The sequence below is a fragment of the Podarcis filfolensis genome (assembly GCF_964270895.1).
Source record: "Podarcis filfolensis genome assembly, chromosome: 12".
Taxonomy (NCBI): domain Eukaryota; kingdom Metazoa; phylum Chordata; class Lepidosauria; order Squamata; family Lacertidae; genus Podarcis; species Podarcis filfolensis.
The window spans coordinates 45,072,569-45,092,011 of NC_139614.1; the positions used below are offsets into that span (position 1 = coordinate 45,072,569).

The 19,443-nt window shown below is 40.7% G+C and overlaps 1 protein-coding gene across 4 annotated transcripts in view; it reads left to right on the plus strand.

Moving 5' to 3' along the window:
• The window catches only part of ESYT2 (extended synaptotagmin 2), a 68,552-nt gene that overhangs the window by 42,934 nt on the left and 6,175 nt on the right, over positions 1-19,443 (plus strand). The window contains exons 11-21 of one of the 4 annotated variants that reach the window (XM_083579427.1): positions 645-693; positions 1,261-1,350; positions 2,278-2,373; positions 5,434-5,535; positions 9,176-9,238; positions 12,314-12,388; positions 12,987-13,073; positions 14,636-14,785; positions 14,963-15,348; positions 17,157-17,255; positions 19,262-19,393. In XM_083579427.1, coding sequence (XP_083435553.1) covers positions 645-693; positions 1,261-1,350; positions 2,278-2,373; positions 5,434-5,535; positions 9,176-9,238; positions 12,314-12,388; positions 12,987-13,073; positions 14,636-14,785; positions 14,963-15,348; positions 17,157-17,255; positions 19,262-19,393 — 1,329 coding nt within the window. The remainder of the gene's footprint in view (positions 1-644; positions 694-1,260; positions 1,351-2,277; positions 2,374-5,433; positions 5,536-9,175; positions 9,239-12,313; positions 12,389-12,986; positions 13,074-14,635; positions 14,786-14,962; positions 15,349-17,156; positions 17,256-19,261; positions 19,394-19,443) is intronic. The other 3 variants (XM_083579428.1, XM_083579429.1, XM_083579430.1) reach the window with 3 other exon arrangements.

The following is a 19,443-nucleotide window of genomic DNA, read 5'->3' on the forward strand; positions in this document are numbered from 1 at the left end:
TCACCTCACAGAGTGTTTGTTGTGGGGGAGGAAGGAAAAGGAGAATGTTAAGCCGCTTTGAGACTCCTGAAGGGGAGTGAAAGGCGGGATATCAAATCCAAACTACTACTCCTCCTCCTCCTCCTCCTCCTCTTCTTCTTCTTCTTCTTCTTCTTCTTCTTCTTCTTCTTCTTCTTCTTCTTCATCATTCTATACTTTAGGTGCCTGGTGAAAACGTTTCTCTATAACCAGGCCTTTGGCATTCTATGACCTTTAAACTGTGCTTGCAAGAGTGGGGTCATTGGTTTGTTTTATTGTAGGCTGCGACCATTTTGCGCATGTCCAATTGACACACAACCTTTTGGACCCAGGAAGGGCTTACGTGGGGGCAAGGACCAGAACCTCTGCACAAAATGGTCCCTGCCTGTATTATTTATTTTGTGTTCTCATTTTGTATTTTTATGTTGTGAACCGCCCTGTGATCTTCAGATGAAAGGCGGTTTACAAACTTAATAAACAACAGCAACAACAACAACAAATTATCATAAGGGTAGCATAAATATGATTAGATTAACTCACTATCCTTTTTAATACTTCATTGATCCCTCCAACTATACAACTTACAGAAGAGATAATGATATTATTCTAATGTGTTTCTCTCCTAGTCTAATGATAGACCTAATTGAGGTTGAAAAGGAGCGCCATTTAGATGAGGTAAGTCTCTACCTGCTCTTTGGTGGGAAGAGTGTACCAGGGCTCATACCCTGAGGTGGTCAGCCTACGGTGCTTAATCACACTTCAGATTCAAATGTTGAAGGATTTGATGGACCTTCCTTCCAAGATTGCAGCCTCCCTCTGCAGCAGATTTCTACATTTTTATAACACCGTTTCTGTGGAACCATTGAAACGCCATCTCTCCTCTGTGTACATTTATTATGATGGTAGACATTCCGAAGACGTAGAATTGTGGCATGAATGGTCACAGCATGTGGAAGTCACTGATAGTCGTTGGTTAAAATGTTTTTTTGTAAGGAAATGTTTGTACAATGTCTTAACATGAAGTCATTTTATTGTAGTGTTAGAGCATGGATTGAATGTTAAAGATAAATGGGAATCATGTTGACTTAGCTGTTATTGTCGGTTAGTTTCATTATGCTATGTCAGTGCGCCATTTCACAAAGTACCAGTAGTATGTCATGAAACAGGAATCTATAATATCATAGGTTGACTTATTAGTGGATGGCTTTGCCTCTCACAATCTTTTATTTACTTTGCCTACAGTGGTTTACTTTGGATGAAGTTTCCAAAGGAAGATTGCATTTAAAACTAGAATGGCTCACATTGATGCCTACTGCAGAGAATCTTGATCAGGTATTTTGTTTTATCTTTTTAATACATGGTCTCGCAGCTTTAAACAGGGCGTTCTCAATATAGATAAGAACGAAGACTTGGGTCTTTACACATACATAAGTCATATTGCTTGATAAACAATGGTTTGTTATTGCATGTGCAAGAACCACAATGAGCCTCAGGCTTCCACACAGCTAGGAAGAGGACTTAAGAAGCTTTTACTTTCTGTTTTATGTAAACTGTGGCTTCCTGTTTTGTCCAGACGGGGATCATGGTATACAGAAGCCAGCTACAGAAGCCATGGTTTAGAGTTGGCTTGAATTGATTCAGAGTATATGCTAAACACAGTCCCTGGTTCAGGTAAAACAGAAAGCAGAAAGAAAAATGGTTCTGAACCCCCCTTTGGCCATGTGGGAGGTGGAGGGAGGAGTGTGTGATTCTGGGTCGCACGGTTACTTGTGCAGGTCTTACCATGGCATTCCAACAGAGCCCCCCCCCCGGGCAATATACCATATTTTCCTGACTATTAGACGCCCCTATGTATAAGATACCCCTTATTTGGGGGGACTCGGATTTAAGAAAATGGGGGGAGATCTATCTGTGTATAAGATGCCCCCAAATTTTGGACATCATTTTTTAGGAAAAAACCTGGTCTTATACAGTGGTACCTCGGGTTAAGAACTTAATTCGTTCCAGAGGTCCATTCTTAACCTGAAACTGTTCTCAACCTGAAGCACCACTTCAGCTAATGGGGCCTCCTTCTGCTGCCGTGCCACCGGAGCACGATTTCTGTTCTCATCCTGAAGCAAAGTTCTTAACCCAAGGTACTATTTCTGGGTTAGCAGAGTCTGTAACCTGAAGCGTATGTAACCTGAGGTACCACTGTACACGGGGAAATATGGTAATTAACTTGAACATTTCTTTTAAATAATGCCTCTCTTACTTTAGGTTCTAAAAAGCATTCGAGCTGATAAAGATCAAGCCAATGATGGCCTGTCGTCAGCATTGCTTATTCTCTATTTGGATTCCGCAAGAAATCTGCCAGTAAGTCTCTTTGCGGTAGTGGTATTTCTCTTCGAGTGATTCCCATTTTTTATTCTGTCACACATTGCTTATTACTAAGCCACTTTGCCTCACTAACTCACATTATGCCATGTTTTTAATTACATTTTCATCTGCATTCTGCAACATTAGTATCTTTTTATAGTAAACACACATTGCGATTGAGTCTGTTTGCGGCACTGGTCTACCAATTGCATTTTCAGAACTTATAAAAGATTTTGATTAAAGTTGTAGCCTTGCAAGAAAACGCACGAGCAGTCCTATGAAAAGTGTGCGAAGCCCAACAGAAGTATATTCACTCAGATTCAAGAATGGATACTTTGGGGGCTTATATCTGTGCGTTTCTACGGTTAGTGCTGCAGTCTTAGGTATGCATAGTAAGACTGGTTGGTTTGGGTCCTGACTTTTGTTCCATGAACAGAAGGAGAGTTGTGCTGAGGGAAACTCTGCTTCTGTGAATGGAAGATCTTTTGAATCATGGAGCAAAAAAAAATCAGAGACCCAAGCTGTAGCTGAGCGAGCATATGTAGGATCATGCTCCTTGTTTTATGATGGCATTGTTAGGAGTTGACCACCGTTTTGTGAACATAGGAGTATGCACATAAAACAAAGCTTTTGTTTACTTCTTCCAAAAGGCAGCTCCTGTATAGTAGTAGAGGCTCTACTTGCTTCATAACAAAAAAAAAAAACCATAATTCTGCAAGTGCAGATCTCCTGCCTATACTTATTTGGATCAAGGCCAACCATTTGATGTGCGTAACTTAATACCATTATTCCTTATAAGAGAATTCCCTGATTTAGGCTGTATGTCTTACGAGGTCTTCTCAGGCACAAAGGGAACCCTGAATGAAAAGAAATTACAAAGACAAGGAGTTGCTTTTTAAAAAAATGAGCCCAGAGTGGTGCTCTTAAGGAGTGATGATTTTCAAGGAACATTTCCAAAATGGGGATGTGAAAAATGAAGGAAACAAGCTGCCCCTGTATCCTCTGTCAGGAAGGATGCTTCGCTTGGAAGCCACACGCTGCGAAGACCCAAAGATAGGTTCGTGCCTATACCAGACAGTGCCATCTTCTGCGGGAGAAGCTGAGCAGAAAGATCCAGTTGCCTTTCAGCTATTTTTCTGTATACTTCTGCTGGGCAGTTGGGAGTTGCTACTCTCCCAAGAGTAGACACTCTTACATTGTAGGTTGTTCCCTTACTCTGTTAATGAGTAATAGACTTGGTCATTTTTTTAGGCTGAGTTAAAGGGGACGCAGATGGCGCTATGGGCTAAACCACAGAGCCTAGGACTTGCCGATCAGAAGGTTGGCGGTTCGAATCCCTGCAACGGGGTGAGCTCCCGTTGCTCGGTCCCAGCTCCTGCCAACCTAGCAGTTCGAAAGCACATCAAAAGTGCAAGTAGATAAATAGGTACCGCTCCGGCGGGAAGGTAAACGATGTTTCTGTGCGCTGCTCTGGTTCGCCAGAAGCGGCTTAGTCATGCTGGCCACATGACCCGGAAGCTGTACGTCGGCTCCCTCAGCCAATAAAGCGAGATGAGCGCCACAACCCCAGAGTCGGTCACGGCTGGACCTAATGGTCAGGGTTCCCTTTACCTTTACCTAAAGACTGCTCCTTCTTGACTCCATTCATATCTGCCTTTTGAAGAGATGGCAAACTTATTAAGGACCTTGAGTCTGCCTGCTCCCTGTTTTCTGCCATGCAGACAAAATTTCAGAAGTGAATTCTGGAATAGCCCAGATTTGCTAATCTCTGGTGATATTTTAATGACAAAGTAAGAAATGGATATTGGTCTTGGAGTACTTGCTTCTTACACTTGAAACAGTGCTATGCATCAGTATATTTAAAAGTTAATTTTCTCAACGGTACATTTTCTGTGCTGTTATTAAGGTTGCCAGGTGCAATCTTTACACTAATATTTAAGTTTTCTGCAATCATTGATACCCAAAGAAGTAACTTGTTGCAATCTAAAATGCCGGCGGGGTTTTTCCTGGTGTGTTTGTGGGGCCGGGATTGGGAAAGTGTTGTGCAATGTCTTTAAAAAAAATTAAATTGTGGTCACCTTTTTCTATTTCCTTTCCATTACAGGTTTAAAGGGGTTTTTTTTAGTTTTTAGTTTTAAGTGGAGAAACTTGAAACTTTTAAATAAACTAATCCATTGGGACATGATGTTCAATGTATATTAATAAGTAACTGGGTGGATAGTGCATATGACTTTACAGGATCTCATAGCATAATTGAAGTTTACTTGATGGTGTGCTACTTGTTTAAGTAGTAGGGGAAGTGGTATTACCTGCAAATTTACCGTTCAAGGGTCTGCTCTATCAGAAACATGTGTAAGGTAATCAGGGTGGGGGAACAGCTCTTGAGCAAAGAGTATAGCCATAGAGAAAGGATGAGGGACCTACCTATCCAGATGTTGCGGGACTCCAGCTGCCCCTTTGGAAGGATCACAGGTTTCCTATCCCTGTCATAGAGGGTTATGGTAATCTGACAAAGGTGTTCAAAGTTTTGTTGGAAGAGATTGAAGCCTCTCTCTTGCCCAGATAGAACTCGGATCTGTCCAATGATGAAGTCACACCCACACTTTTATTTTTTAAAACGCTTCAAAACAGTGATTTGATGATGATAAATGGTATAGGGATTCTCCTTCTACTGTATTGATTTTATTAATACATGATTGCCGGATATTGGGCCAGTTTGGGATTATGAAAACACCCTTTGTAAATTATAGTGAAGCATACAAATGCGATTAAACACGTTTGCAGAAGGATGCGTAAGTAAAAGGTCCTATGATTTGCTCAAGTGGTACTGTAGATGGAAGCATGCAAACAATTGGGGGGGGGGAGTTACTTTGCTGTGTTAATGAGGTGAGACCAAACAAATGGCAAAAATGATGACACATGTACCTTTGGTGGGTGCCAGTCTGTAATTCCAGACACCTTTGACTGTTTTCCTTAACTGTGCTAATGGTAAAGCTGCTTGTGCATTCATGCTGCCACAACCCTCTGCTTTCTTCTTCCATTTCCATCTTCCTAAAGAGTATCTACGAAGGAAACTTTGGGTGTGGATACTTAAAAGAGAGGAGAGCATCGGGACTAGTCTTTTGTGAAAATACTACCTCACTCTATAGAACACTATTTGTGAGTTCTCGGGTGTTACATGTGTATTATACATTCTCTCTTTTGTTTTTTTTAACCCGCCAGAGTGGATTGGTGCAACTAAACCCACTTAACCCTAATAGTGGAATGGTGGAAGCATGCAGTTTTCGTTCACACGCATGGCTTTCTTTTTTAAAGTGTGCAGTGTTGTTATACTTAACTGCATTTCCAAACTGTTTTATCAGCTCGGTTTGTTAGGTATGTTTTGTTAATTTTAAACTAGCCTTTTCAAAGATTAGCATGTTTATTCGTTAATCTCCGTGGGTACTTTAGAAGAAATGCAGACGTTTGCTTGCAGCGAAATGAAACTGTCGTGGATTTTCAGAGCCAACCTCTTTTGCGATGCTTTGGAAAATTAAGTGCAAGTTTTGTGGTGTGTTGTACGTGAGGGCCTGGAATCTCCTAGATTTGGTTCAAGTTGCACAATGAAACAGAAAGTTAGTTGTGTGTTCCCCAAGTTACATGGTAAATTTTATGTTCTGTGCTGCAGGATGGAGGGAGCGTATTCCCCAATGGCCTTTTGTCACTCAGAAAAAGTCCCTGCAGTATTAGTGTTTCTACCAGTCGGAAATAATGACTTCTGTTTTGGAGACTATGGTTAGAATGCTAATAATGCATTGACAGTTGATGTCAAAATTAACATGCTTTTCAACTCATGGGCTGTTTTCTCCGTACGATGGTAAACACTCACATAACACATTTAGATTCTAAACCCAAGAAAGCCTGTAGATGCATTCATAGGCTGCAATTTGAAATGCTGTGACCATTTCTTAGTCACATAATCAAAGGTTTAAAAAAAAGAGAGGAGTTAGTTGGCCAGATGTTTTCATTGTGACACCAATGGCCTATTCACACACAAACTCCTTTATCATTCATCAGTGCTTTGTGTGCTAATTCTAGTCTTATATTTAAGCACTAACCTGGTAGTTGTAGGTGCAGCTGGGAAACCGAGGAGGCAAGCCTACTCCATTTCCAATGTGGATATTCAACTTTCTGCCCCTCTTCTGTCAGTCCCCGCCAGGCTAGTGTATTTATTACACTATCAGGCAGAGGGCCTTCTTGGTAGTGGCACCTGCCCTGTAGAATGCCTTCCCATCAGATGCCAAACAGATAAACAACTATATGATTTTTAGAAGACATTGGAAGGCAGCCCTGTATAGGGAAGTCTTTAATGCTTGATGCTTATTGCGTTTTTATATTTTGCTGGAAGCCACCCAGAGTGGCTGGGGCAACCAGTCAGACAGGTGGCATATAAATAATGGCCTCGAGTCCTTTTATGCCTGTCTGAATAATCCTAGATGTTTGCATTCATTTTATAAGTCTTTAGCTCATCAGTCTTGCACCTGGTATAACATTTTATACCTTTTTATAAGCAGATGAGTCTTACTTGGAGGGATAGGTACTTATCTCTTCCCTGGCCCTATTCTGGCTTTCTGAGCTTAGGTGTGAAAATCACATTTTCGGATTGTGTGTACATTCTCCAGCTCCATACCAACGTGGTTTGGTGTTGAGTCAGATGTTTGCCAAATTGGGTTTGCTTCTAAGTTTCCTTTGAGAACCCAGCTTTAGTTCTGGTACTGAAAATTACTTTAGAAGCACATTCAATGTGTTTCCTTTTTCATCCAGGGTAGTGACAGTCACATGTAATGCCAGGGCTCCTTGGCTGTGGTGCTGAGGAAATTTCACACATGGGAGAAAGGTGCTCATAATCCCACATCCTGCCAATAACTTTCTCAGCCCCATTTCTGTTGTACGTTGTGCCACATGTTGTGTCTCCCAAGTGCTAAGTTCCCTTTCATGTTAAGTTGGCCTAGATGGGAATAGCTTGTTACAGCCGACAAAGATTGCTCTAGAAAAAAAATCCAACTTTAACAGCAACTTGAGCCAAATTAAGCTGGAGTTTGTGTTTCCCTTTTTTACTTTAGAAGTGGCTGACCCCCCCTTTCCTGTTTTGGATAATTTTAAAGGCTCCTTCCCTTCACAGACATTATAAAGTTTGCATGGCAGCAGCATGCAAACTGCAATCCCCTATACAACCCATTGATTTCATTCTGATAATGCTGCCTTCTCAGTTAAAGCAGTTACAGTGCCCATTTGAACTTAACACGATTCTTATGGCAAAATTTCAGCAGGATCACAAACTTTTAATGTACTCGTGACATTCGTGAACCCCTGAAAATAAAGCAGCAAGAACTATCAGTGACTGAACCTTGCATATCAAGAAGTAGCACGTATAGAAAAAAGAATGGGGGACCTATGTGTATATGCAACGTAAAATTATTTGGGTTGTTTCTAAACCTTATAGGCCACTTTTTTCTTTCAGTCTATATACATAGCTGTCAACTTTCCCCTTTTCTTGCGAGGAATCCTATTTGGAAAAGGGAATTTCCCTTTAAAAAAGGGAAAGGTTGACAGCTATGTCTATATATAATGCACATAGCTATTCTAAGTGGCAAATAGAAACAGGCCAAGTTCCTGCATGTTGTGTTGTCAGTTCTTGATTCTTAAGATGCCTTCCCAGGTTGGCAGTAGCATGAGTGTGGTATGTATACAACTCTTTGAAATGCTCCTGCAAAGAACTCTCGATTCAAATTGACCCATTGCTTCAAGAAGAACTTCATGTTCTTGAGTGTACTTACTGGGTTACTTATGGCTCTGGGAAATAAATTTCTTTCTAAGGAGCTATATTCAGAGATAAGAAACTATGTCCATTCTCTCTCTTACCCCCCTGAAGAAGGAAGGACCACAAAACATTGCAGCCCTGTATACCTCACGTTTCTAGTTCTTTCCAACAGGTTTGTGGGATTGGTTTTTTGTTTTTGTTTCAATGCATGACTTTCACATCAAAACTCATGCTGTACCCTGAAACAGAGACAAATGTATGTGTCTAACAACCAGATTATTCCACCCCCGCAGAAAACAGGAAAAAATCCTGTGCAATTGAATTTTTAAAGAGTTATTTCTGGAACAATCTAACTTTCTCTTCCTGTTTTGGGTTACAGCATGACTGCGAAGTTGCTTCTATTACTGAACAGCAAATGCCATGAGCTTTCAAAGCAGAACTTTTCCATTAAATATTATGTTCTGCTTCAAAAACCCATGGGGTGAAAACGGCACCCTGAACACCTGTTTGCTTTCTTTCAAAGCCCCTTCTCCTATTCAGCTGGTAGCACTGCAGTTTTTCTTGGTAGCTTAATTCTTAATAGCTTGCCTGAGTCACTTCTGGGGTGATGCAGCTATTACCAACATAAAATGAGAAATTGTTAATGGAAATGGTCAGAGGCCAATCTTGTTTAAATCCACTCCTATTCGTACATCTCCAATTCAAAAAAGAAATTTACGTTGCGTCGTGCCGCTTTGAAAAGAGAATAATAAGGGAGAAGAATATTAGCCCTGCTGGAAAAAAGGGTGTCTAATTAGAATACTGGAATTAAAGATAGAATGAGAACAAAAGACTTCGTCGTATTATTTTGAAATAATCATTTTGCTGTTTCCCCTTCATTCCGAGTATGTTCCCCCCCCCCCAGTCCCCTGTTGTCCTGTCCTTACTTAACCACCATAGAACTGCTTCATTGCATGTCTTATTAACCCTTTGTATGTTCATTTTCTTCTGCTTTAAAAGCATAATCCATTAGAGTATAATCCAGATGCCTTGAAGAAGTCTGCTGTTCAGAAAGCCCTGAAGGTAAAGCTAATACACCTTTCCATTTAAAGTCACAACGTTAAATGGAGTCACAGAGTCACCTGTAACAAATTGACATTCCTATGTATTTTTTTGTGCCACAGAACGTAATCTTACTACTTGGTACCAGGCATTAAGACACAGAGTGTTGATCTATTTGTCTGTGAGACAGCACACCGAAAATCGTATCGGTGTAGCATTGTAAACATTAAAACCTCATTATAACTAAGCAAAAACAAAGCTGTAAACAAAGACAAAACTACCAGATTCTACTGTGAATCATGCATTTACTGTATTTAAAGCGTAATCAAATTTATCAGTAATCTGTGATGAAAGCTGAAGTCTTCATTATTAGGCTAGTACAAGGGGCACTTTAAGAATATTACGATTATAGAGTTGGAAACAATCTCAGAAGGTCATCTAATTCAATGCCCTTCTGATGCAGGAAATCAAAAATTGTTCTGCTTAAAAACCTGTAACAGAGGAATCCATAGTAATTCCTTATGTTTAGTCTAAATCACTTCTGTTGTAATTTGAGCCCATTGGTTCATTGCTATCTTCCAGCACAACAAAACATCAAAACGAAATTGATTAGAAACTAGCTTTGTAGACTTACTCATAGCAGCATGTTTCAGGATGACCCTTATAGGCCAGAATTCACATAGACAGATAAGCAGTGGCAACCATAAATTGAGTTCTGTCAAGTAGCAGGAGGGTGCCTCCAGTATATTCACCATAGGAGTCATCTTTCCAAAATATGCTTGCAGCACAGAGACACTGAAAGATTTAATTAGTGCCATTGGTTGGAAAGAAAGGATTATTTACAAACATGTGTATGCATATGCAAATGCCCACAGTCAGCTTCTCCTCCCCTGTGAACAATCTTAACTGGAAGCAGGCTCAAAGGGGATGGATATAATTTTATTTTATTTATTAAGTTTATATATCAGGGGATCACAGGGTGGTTTACAGTAATTGTCCCTGTGGACAGGAAATTACAGCTTCTTCTCACTGGCCATTATAATAGAATCATTGACTTCGAAGGGTCATGTAGTCCAACCCCCTGCAATGTAGGAATCTCAAATAAGCATCCATGGCAGGTGGCCATCCAGCCTCTGCTTAAAAACCTCCAAGGAAGGAGAGTTCACAACCTCCCAAGGGAGTCTGTTCCGTTGTCGAACAGCTCCTACTGTCAGAACGTTCTTCCTGATGCTGAGTCGGAATCTCCTTTCTTGTAACTTGAATCCATTGCTACGGGTCCTACCTTCCAGAGCAGGAGAAAACAAGCTTGCTGTATCTTCCACGTGACAACCCTTAAGGTATTTGAAGATGGCTATCATATCTCCTTTCAGTATCTTCTTTTCCAGCTAAACCTACCCAGCTCCTTCAACCATTCCTCATAAAGCTTGGTTAGAAACAAGGCCAGCCAAATTAGTGGATCCCATTTGCGAAGATTTAATATTGCTGTTTTGCAGCTGTTGTATGAGGGAGCATATACTTTATCTTGTTCAATATTCCTGGAATATTTATGCACTGCTTTACAGCATTGGATTAGCAAAATTTAAAGAAATTCCCTCTACTGGGAAAGATTTTTATATTCGTAGACAGTTCAGTGCACTGCAAAAATACACACTTTGCTTATCCTTCTTCTGTATGATTAAAAAAAAAAAGATTCTTAACTGCAGCGTTCAGGAAGACTAAAAAGAGAGAGTAACATAAAGGAAACCTGTGAATAGTGAGAAATAAGAGGGGATAGACGTAACTATTTGGAAAACGGAAAGTCAAGCACCCAGTAAGCAAAAAGTTCAATCTTGTAAAGGTTGGTGGCTAAGAACTTGATTTAATGCTATATACTTCATTCAGTGATCACTAAACCAGTTTCTTGGCAAACAGCCCCATAGTTAATATTTGGGGGGGCATGTTTGGTGAGGCGGTGGAGGATCAAAGAAACTCTCCTTTTATTCTCCTGAGCACATAGATGATTAATGATATGGCTTCTTTTAAAATTGAGTATTTTGTATGAGAAATGGAATTTGCACTTCAAGATGAATTGCAGTAAAAAAACCCTCTGATTTGATAGGAATCAAAACATGCTGTATGATTCTCCTAATCTAAAAGTCTTAGCTTCATTCAGTGAAAGATAATGATCAGTAAAAAGAGAGGCATTAACAATAGCTTGTGTATCAATTAAATCTAAATTTAAAAATATTTTTATTCGAAAATTTCAGGACAACAGCTGATTTAATACATGTTAAGAACCTCTAACCATTTAACATAGTTTATTAACCTCTGCTTTTTAAGCATTTTAATTTGTCCTATGTCTCAAGTTCAAATAAATTTGTTAACAATCTAGGTAATGACTTTTAACAACATTAATAGCTGCTTCGGATTAACTGTTGTATATACTTTTTAATGAAAGCGTTTCTGTGAGACATTAATTTAAAGCATGTTAACAGACATTCACGATTGGGGAATGTTCAGTTTCTGTGAAATGATGATAAGTCACTGTTTACTTTTTGCAGTTTGACCTAGTGGTATGCAACTGGGGAGCAAGGCTCAGACATGACAGATGGTTGGGTAAACCTATAAGTAAACCTATAAGATATCATAGCGCATCTCCTTCTTTGCTTCTCCCCCTTTCAAAAAAAAAAAAAAAAAAGATTTTTTATGAGTCTGAAGTTCAGCTTAATCATAATATTCCATCATACATATAATAAAAATAAGCTTTCTAAGCTTGCGCTTTATCCATATCCCCCATCTGCATGCAGACCGCAACATTCATTTATTTTTTTCTGGGATTTGAAATGCTTATTAACAGATTGAGAGGTTGAACTTTATGGAACAGTTTCATTCAAAAGTGTGTGTGGGGGAATATGGGAAGGAATTTGAAACTCAGTTGTGTCGGTAGTATCCCTGTACAGAATATTTCAAGGTAGGTGTGTGTGATTGCTGTTTGCCTCATAACCTATAAACAACTTTGTAAAGAATACAAAATAAATGGGTGGAGGGCTGGGTTCGATTGATGGAAAGCCCGAATGAGATATTAAAAGAATTTCATTTTCCCCCCTTCGTCTTCAGTCAGGAAAGAAACTAAATAGCAACCCCAACCCCCTTGTTTTGCTGACTGTTGGACACAAGGCACAAGAAAGTAAGGTAAGCTCAAAGACCTAAATCTACCTTGGATAAATATTGAGGTATTCTTATGAATTCATTGCTCGCAGTTGTTTACGTGTTACATGTAATAGGAGAGATGTTTGCAGTCCTCCTCCTATTGAGAAGCAGGCTGAGGGCAGGTTAATTTGTTAAACCAAAGAAAAATGAGTGACATTTGTGTTGTAACCCATTCTGAAGGACTGGGCCTTTATTACTCTTGTATCTTACTTTTCCTTTAAGGAGCCCAAGGCCTCTTTAGTCATCCTCATAACCTTGTGAATTGTGTTAGGCTGAGAGACAATGAGAGACTTGCCTGAAGCCGCCATCTAGCAACTGAAATGGGGTTTTAAACTTCAGTTTCCTACATCCAAACCCACACTCTTGCCATTATGTTACTCTTGGATATGCTGGGAAAGTCATTTAAATCTATAAGGGGCATTTGATTCACCATGTAAGCTTTCATGTGATTTTTCTAGTCCATATGAACTTTACCGTTTTTTCAGAGTACAGTGTCTGAAAGTTGCAAGGCAACTGTATAAACTGAGCTTATTTTTAGCCATTAATTGTAATAAACAAACTTCTCCCTACGCCTCAATAGATTCGTTACAAGACCAATGAACCTGTATGGGAGGAAAACTTCACTTTCTTTATTCACAACCCTAGACGGCAAGAGCTAGAAGTTGAGGTAAGATGTCTTTCTCCTCTGAGGTCTTTGCCTCTCCCCTGTTTATACCAGCTCCTGCCCCTAAGTAATCCCTTCCAACAGTGGCGTAGTGTGGGTTGTCAGCACCCGGGGCAAGGCAAGTAATTTGCGCCCCCTAACCCGTGGATTTGCGCCCCCTAACCCTAACCCCCAGATGTTGCGCCCGGTGCGGCCGGCCCCCCCTGCACCCCCCACACTACGCCACTGCCTTCCAATATCCGTGGGTTACTTTTCTCCTTCCCCCATCTAGTATTTTGATTCCACCGTTCCTAAAACAGAATGGCAATACAGTGGTACCTCGGGTTAAGAACTTAATTCGTTCTGGAGGTCTGTTCTTAACCTGAAACTGTTCTTAACCTGAGGTATCACTTTAGCTAATGGGGCCTCCCGCTGCCGCCACGTGATTTCTGTTCTCATCCTGAGGTAAAGTTCTTAACCTGAGGTACTATTTCTGGGTTAGCAGAGTCTGTAACCTGAAGCGTCTGTAACCCGAGGTACCACTGTATCTTCTAAATGAGTTGTCATTTTAATGTGTTGCCGGAAAAAGGTATTGTAGCACCTTACACAGCAATACATTTGTCATGGCATGAGCTTTTGGTTTATGGCACGTTTGAGGCTTTGCCCTGGTGCCAATGAATCTTACTCGCTTGGACATGAAGTTGTGAGGGTGGTTACCTCTTCCTTCCTTGAAAAGGGCATGGAGCAAAAGAAGAAAGTTAGAAGAGCGACACTCTTTCCCACTTCCTCCTTCAGCTCTATGTCATTTCCAAGGCTCATATTCTATGGGATTCAGCTTTTCCACAGATCTCTTGGGAATGTGAAGTGTGTGCATTCTTTCTTGCGTCTCTAGTAGGGTGACTGATCAGATGAGAAGGGTAGTGATCAGAGGCGGTGGCATTCATGGTACTCTTTCAAAAATCCATAGGTGCCTATGGGCCTAAAACGTTAGTGACCTCTGTAAGATTCCCCCCCCCCCAAAAAAAAAACAAAAAAAACCAATCTTGAGGCTTCTACACGTTTGGATGACAAGTTCTTGGGTAACCTTGTGTCACTTCTGCAAATGCTGAACAGTTTGCACAATCAAATTTGTTTTACTAGACCAGGCAGTAGCATTTTAAACAGCTTCTCTAATGTTTATATTGGTGGTCACGGTAAACTTGACTGCATCTGGTGCTGGAATTTAGATGTCTTATCAAATGGAGCTGATGGCCATGAATCTAAAGCCCCCCCCCCCCCCCGCAGTGTGAGCAGTCAAACTCAGCTATTGTTATTCATATCTGAATCATTACATTTTTGTTTTGCTCTGTTCCAGACAGCAGTTTTACTTTAATTTGACTTTGGCAGATTATTGCCTTTTCCATAGAAATAACACTATTGAGTAAAATACCTGCTTTTTCTCTCTGTAACCAGTTAGTGAAGAAGCATGAAGTTGTTGTTGCTTAAAAAAGGTGTTTTATTGAAAAGTGGCTGATCCTCTTTATGAGTTTGAGTCAGTTTTTATTTAAAATGTTCGGTGTGGTCAGTTTCTTCTCTTTCTCCAACAGGTCAAGGATGAGCAACATCAGTGCTCCTTGGGAAACTTCAAGCTTCCTCTAAGCCAGCTTCTTGAAAGTCAAGATCTAACTATGCATCAGAGATTTCATCTTAGCAATTCTGGTCCAAACAGCACTGTAAACATGAAGATTGCACTCAGGGTACATGAGCTCAATGATGTTATGTGTTAATGTTAAAGAACTGGGGTGGTGACATGCAAATATATGTCCCCGAGTTTGGAAGAAAACAAATTGCATTAAAAAAAGAAAATAAATTGCAGTTCCTTTCTGTACTCCGCCGAGAAATTAATGCCATGTTTTCTGTTCTGTGGCTTCTAGATTCTTTCTCTTGAAAAGCAAGAGAGGTCTCCAGACCACCAACACTCAGCCCAAGTGAAGAGGCCCTCCGTTTCCAAAGATGGAAGAAAAGGTTCTTTCAAGCCTCAGGTCCCCAGTTCTCCAACAACTGACTTGAACAAACACCCAGTTTCCACAACAACAGACACGGATAAAAAGACTGATGTGGTTGAAAAAAGCCATCCCTCTAATCCTAGTCCTCAGTGGCCAACAGATCTCAGCAGAAGCTCATCCAGTCTCCTTGCCTCCAACTTGAGCTATTCTCCCAGCCACCTTTCAGTCAAAGAACCTACTCCAAGTATCGCTTCGGACATATCGCTGCCCATTGCCACGCAGGAGCTGCGGCAGCGGCTGAGACAACTTGAAAAGTATGGTCCTGAATTCTTTCTACATTAGGCTTTAGGCTAGGAAGGAACCAGGAAGGCCATCAAACATAATAGATGTGAGAAGCTAGGGTTCCTTACACAACAGGACGTGTAGTCTAGACAACCTTTCATCAACCTGGTGTCCTCCAGTTGTTTTGGGCTGTGCAGCTGTACTAGCTGGGGCTGATGGGAGTTGTAGTCCTAAACATCTGAAGGGCACCAGATTGATGAAATCTTGTCTATAGACTACAGGGTGCGATGTTGCAGCAAACCTATGAACATTGATGAGAAGGTGCCTTCAGCATCCCTATCTAACTATGACTTGTAATAAAAAATCCTTCCTGGTTCCGATAATTGTGGTCAATTTGAAGCAATTAAAATTAAGTGGTACCCACTTAAATGAAACAAAGGATTGACAGACGCAGCAATTTGGAGAAAATGAAGGTGAGGTTTATTGCTGAGCAATAATGGACCCAGTTGGAATCCTTTCCAAAAGACTGGGACCCCAAAGCATTCAAGTTCCGAGGTTAAATACATGTGCGCATCACAGGCTTTGCTTTATGCCCAGAACCTATCTTGTAAGCCTCTCCAGGGAGAATGATACTTTTTCCAAAAACACTGGCATATGTTGACACAGTCTTACTGACCACTGAGAATTACAAACTGAAACTTGGCTTATGAGGTCTTAAAATGACTTACTACTTATGTAGTTTGATGACAGCCGGCATCCTTAGTCTATAAATAGCAACTATACCTAATTTGCCATTGCACAGAAGATAAATGAACAGTGCAGTATTATCGAATGTAAAAGTATTTGTTGCTTCTGCAACTTAGTGGAGTTTTGGCACCAGAGCATATGAGTAAACAGTTCTCATTATTATAGTTGCCTTTGCCTTTGTAGGAGTGTCTTTAAATTTACCAGCCTAAATTGAACCCCATTCTGATTGGTACACTAGTTCACTTTCTAACCTAAATGTGAGGCACATAGCAAGGATCCTTTTTCAACTAACATGGAGAGCTCATATTGTCTATTGACTTCTCTGTATTATTCTCATGCATTTAGTAACTTAGGAGTGTTTCTCCATTCAGATGTATAAGCTTCTGAATGTAACAGAATATGTTATTTTGGCTTTACAGCTTTCTTAAACATGTTCATCATCCTTTGTTTCTGCTGACATTTGCACACAGCAGCGATCGCCTAACATGCTGCATCTGTACATTGTACTGTAACCTACCTCAGAGTAGATAGGAAGCATGCTCTAGCTTCGTTGTTGGAGGCAGTGTGCCTCTGAATACCAGTTACTGAGAATCTCAAGTGGGGAGAGTGTTCTTGTGGGATTCCTATAGATTAGATGAGCTTTCGTTCTGCTCCTCCAGGCTATCTCCACTGTATTTATACCAGAAAAAGCTGGGTTAAAACAGCATGCGGCATGACTTCTGAGTTTGTGAAAGGTCATATCCTTACTATTGAGGGGATAAAAACTTTCAAGAAAACAAATAAACCTGCTTATGTATGTCAATTGCTTCCCCAACATGGCAATTGAATATTGACAGTATTATGACTCAGTGTGGTGTAGTGGTTAAGAGCGGTAGTCTCGTAATCTGGTGAACCAGGTTCGCGTCTCCGCTCCTCCACATGCAGCTGCTGGGTGACCTTGGGCTAGTCACACTTCTCTGAAGTTTCTCAGTCCCACTCACCTCACAGAGTGTTTGTTGTGGGGGAGGAAGGGAAAAGGAGATTGTTAGCCGTTTTGAGACTCCTTAGGGTAGTGATAAAGCGGATATCAAATCCAAACTCCTCTTCTTCACAGTGGCACAACGTTAGGACAGTCTCCATTGGGACAGATTCAATTAACAATTCGGCACAGCTCACAAAGAAACAAACTTATGGTTGTGGTTCACACATGTAGGTGAGTATTATATTGCTTCTTTCTGTATCTTGCAGCAAAACTACTATTATTGATTCATTTTAATCCAATTATATACTGCTCCACTCCTGATAACAAAGCAGTTCACCTTTACAATACACAGTAGAACAACAACAGCAAAGAACCCAACAACAGAATATAACCATAAAAGCCATCTAACCATTCCCACAAACTGTCCTGTGGCTCAGCAGATCTCTCAGCCTAACTGTCCCAGGTGAAGGGTTATGTCTGCAAAAGCCAATGAAACTAATAGTTGAAGACTGATGGACCTCTAGAGGCAAAGAGGTCAACACAACACAACCAGGAAGCGTTTTGAATAGGCCACAGTTCCTTGGGTATCACAGGACAGCAGTATCCTAAGAAGGGCTCCCTCCAGTTGCACAAACTGTGAAAAGCATTCTGTCATGTATCTGTATAGAGCTTTGTAAGTTGATGGCAATACTTTGAATTGGGCTTGGAAGCAAACAGCCACTGCAGGTCATGGAGAACAGGAGTAATACGGCTTTGAATTGGCACATCACTCTTAAGTCACTGAACGCCGGCTTTCTGCACTAGCGGCAGCCTCCGAGCAAGCTGTACATAAGCCCCACGTAGAGCACATTGTAGTAATCCAGACAAGAACTTACCAGGGCATGGATCACCAGGGTTGCATTCAAGTGTCCATTTGTTCACTATATAAGAGACATTCCCTACCTTTAGCTGTTCATTTCATTTGTTTTGCTTTTTTTATAAACTTGCTTTTAATGTTGGGTTTTTTAAATTGACCGTTACATTTTATTTTCTTTGAAACATTTTGTTAAATATACTGCAGTAGAATAATAGCAATGCTCAGAGCAATATGTAAGCAGCAACTGTCTACCGTTGGCTTCTGTTATTGCAATGTAGTAGAGGCAAGCCCCCTCCCTTCCACCAGCGCCATCTACCTTATTCAGAAGTGTCATTCGAGCCCTGCAGCACATTCTGATAATCTATTCATTATATAATTTGCATGAGTACGTGTGGATTCCAGGCCACTTCCCTAGAAGGACCACCGTAGCTGTCTGCATTGCGAATACATTGCAGAGGGGGCCATATGTTCTGGACAGATGATGTTCCAGATGTGCCCCCAGAACTACTATTTGCAGAGTCTTGGATAAGAGGACAGGGAAAAGATATTTCCCGGAGTCCCTGGAGACCTGATACTTGTCAGGGTTGGCAGCGCTAGTGTGGGTGGACCATTGTTCTATGCCCAGCATAAGATTGTATTAGCCCAAAGCATAGGATAGTGTTATCCCAAATAAGTTTTGAGGCTTATTACTGAGCCAGTGAAATGATCTAGACTTAGTTTGTGACAGTTGAAATGTTAAGAAACCACGTTTAATAAAAAAATGAGATAGAGAAATTATGGGCAGTTGCACAATTGCCACTAGGATATTACAGTGTTTTGCTAAAATTTGGATTTAATTGGCAGAAGACTAGCATCTTTAATATTACTGCTATAGGGTAAAATTCTATGCTCATGCATTTGGCTGGGGCAAGGAGTGTCTGAAAGGAACTTGGGTAAGAAATGGGGATTTGGTGGTTCATTATCTCCACCATATTCCTAATTTATCCCTGAATAACACTGATCCAAGAAGAAGCTACATTCCTAATAACACACATGAGAAGGTGGTGATGAGTGGCAAGGAGTTTCACTCCTCTGTCTTTTTCATGTGGCTTGACAGCCCATCACCTCTCCATTAGTGCTGTTTCCTGAGCTCCATTTCTCTCAGTTGCCTCATATTGAAAGCTACTTGCAACCAGAATCCTCTTTCTGGGAGGCAGGAGAGTGATTGTGTATACAGTAGGCAATATGTTAGGAGAGAAGAGAATAAGAATCAGCACATACAGAAGACAGTCAGTCTGAGAGGATGAATACCGAGGCAGTTGGCATGAATACCGAGACAGTGTACTTAATATTTTTTTTTTTATCTCTGTTCTAATGTGGTTATTTTGTGTTTCTTTCATAGAAATCTAATTGCCTTTTCAGAAGAAGGATCTGACCCCTATGTCCGAATGTATTTATTGCCTGACAAGAGGAGATCAGGAAGAAGAAAAACAAGCGTTTCAAAGAAGAACTTAAATCCAGTGTTTGATCAGGCGTATGTTGCAGTTTCTCATTTGTTGTTTTTGCAACATGGAGTTGACACAA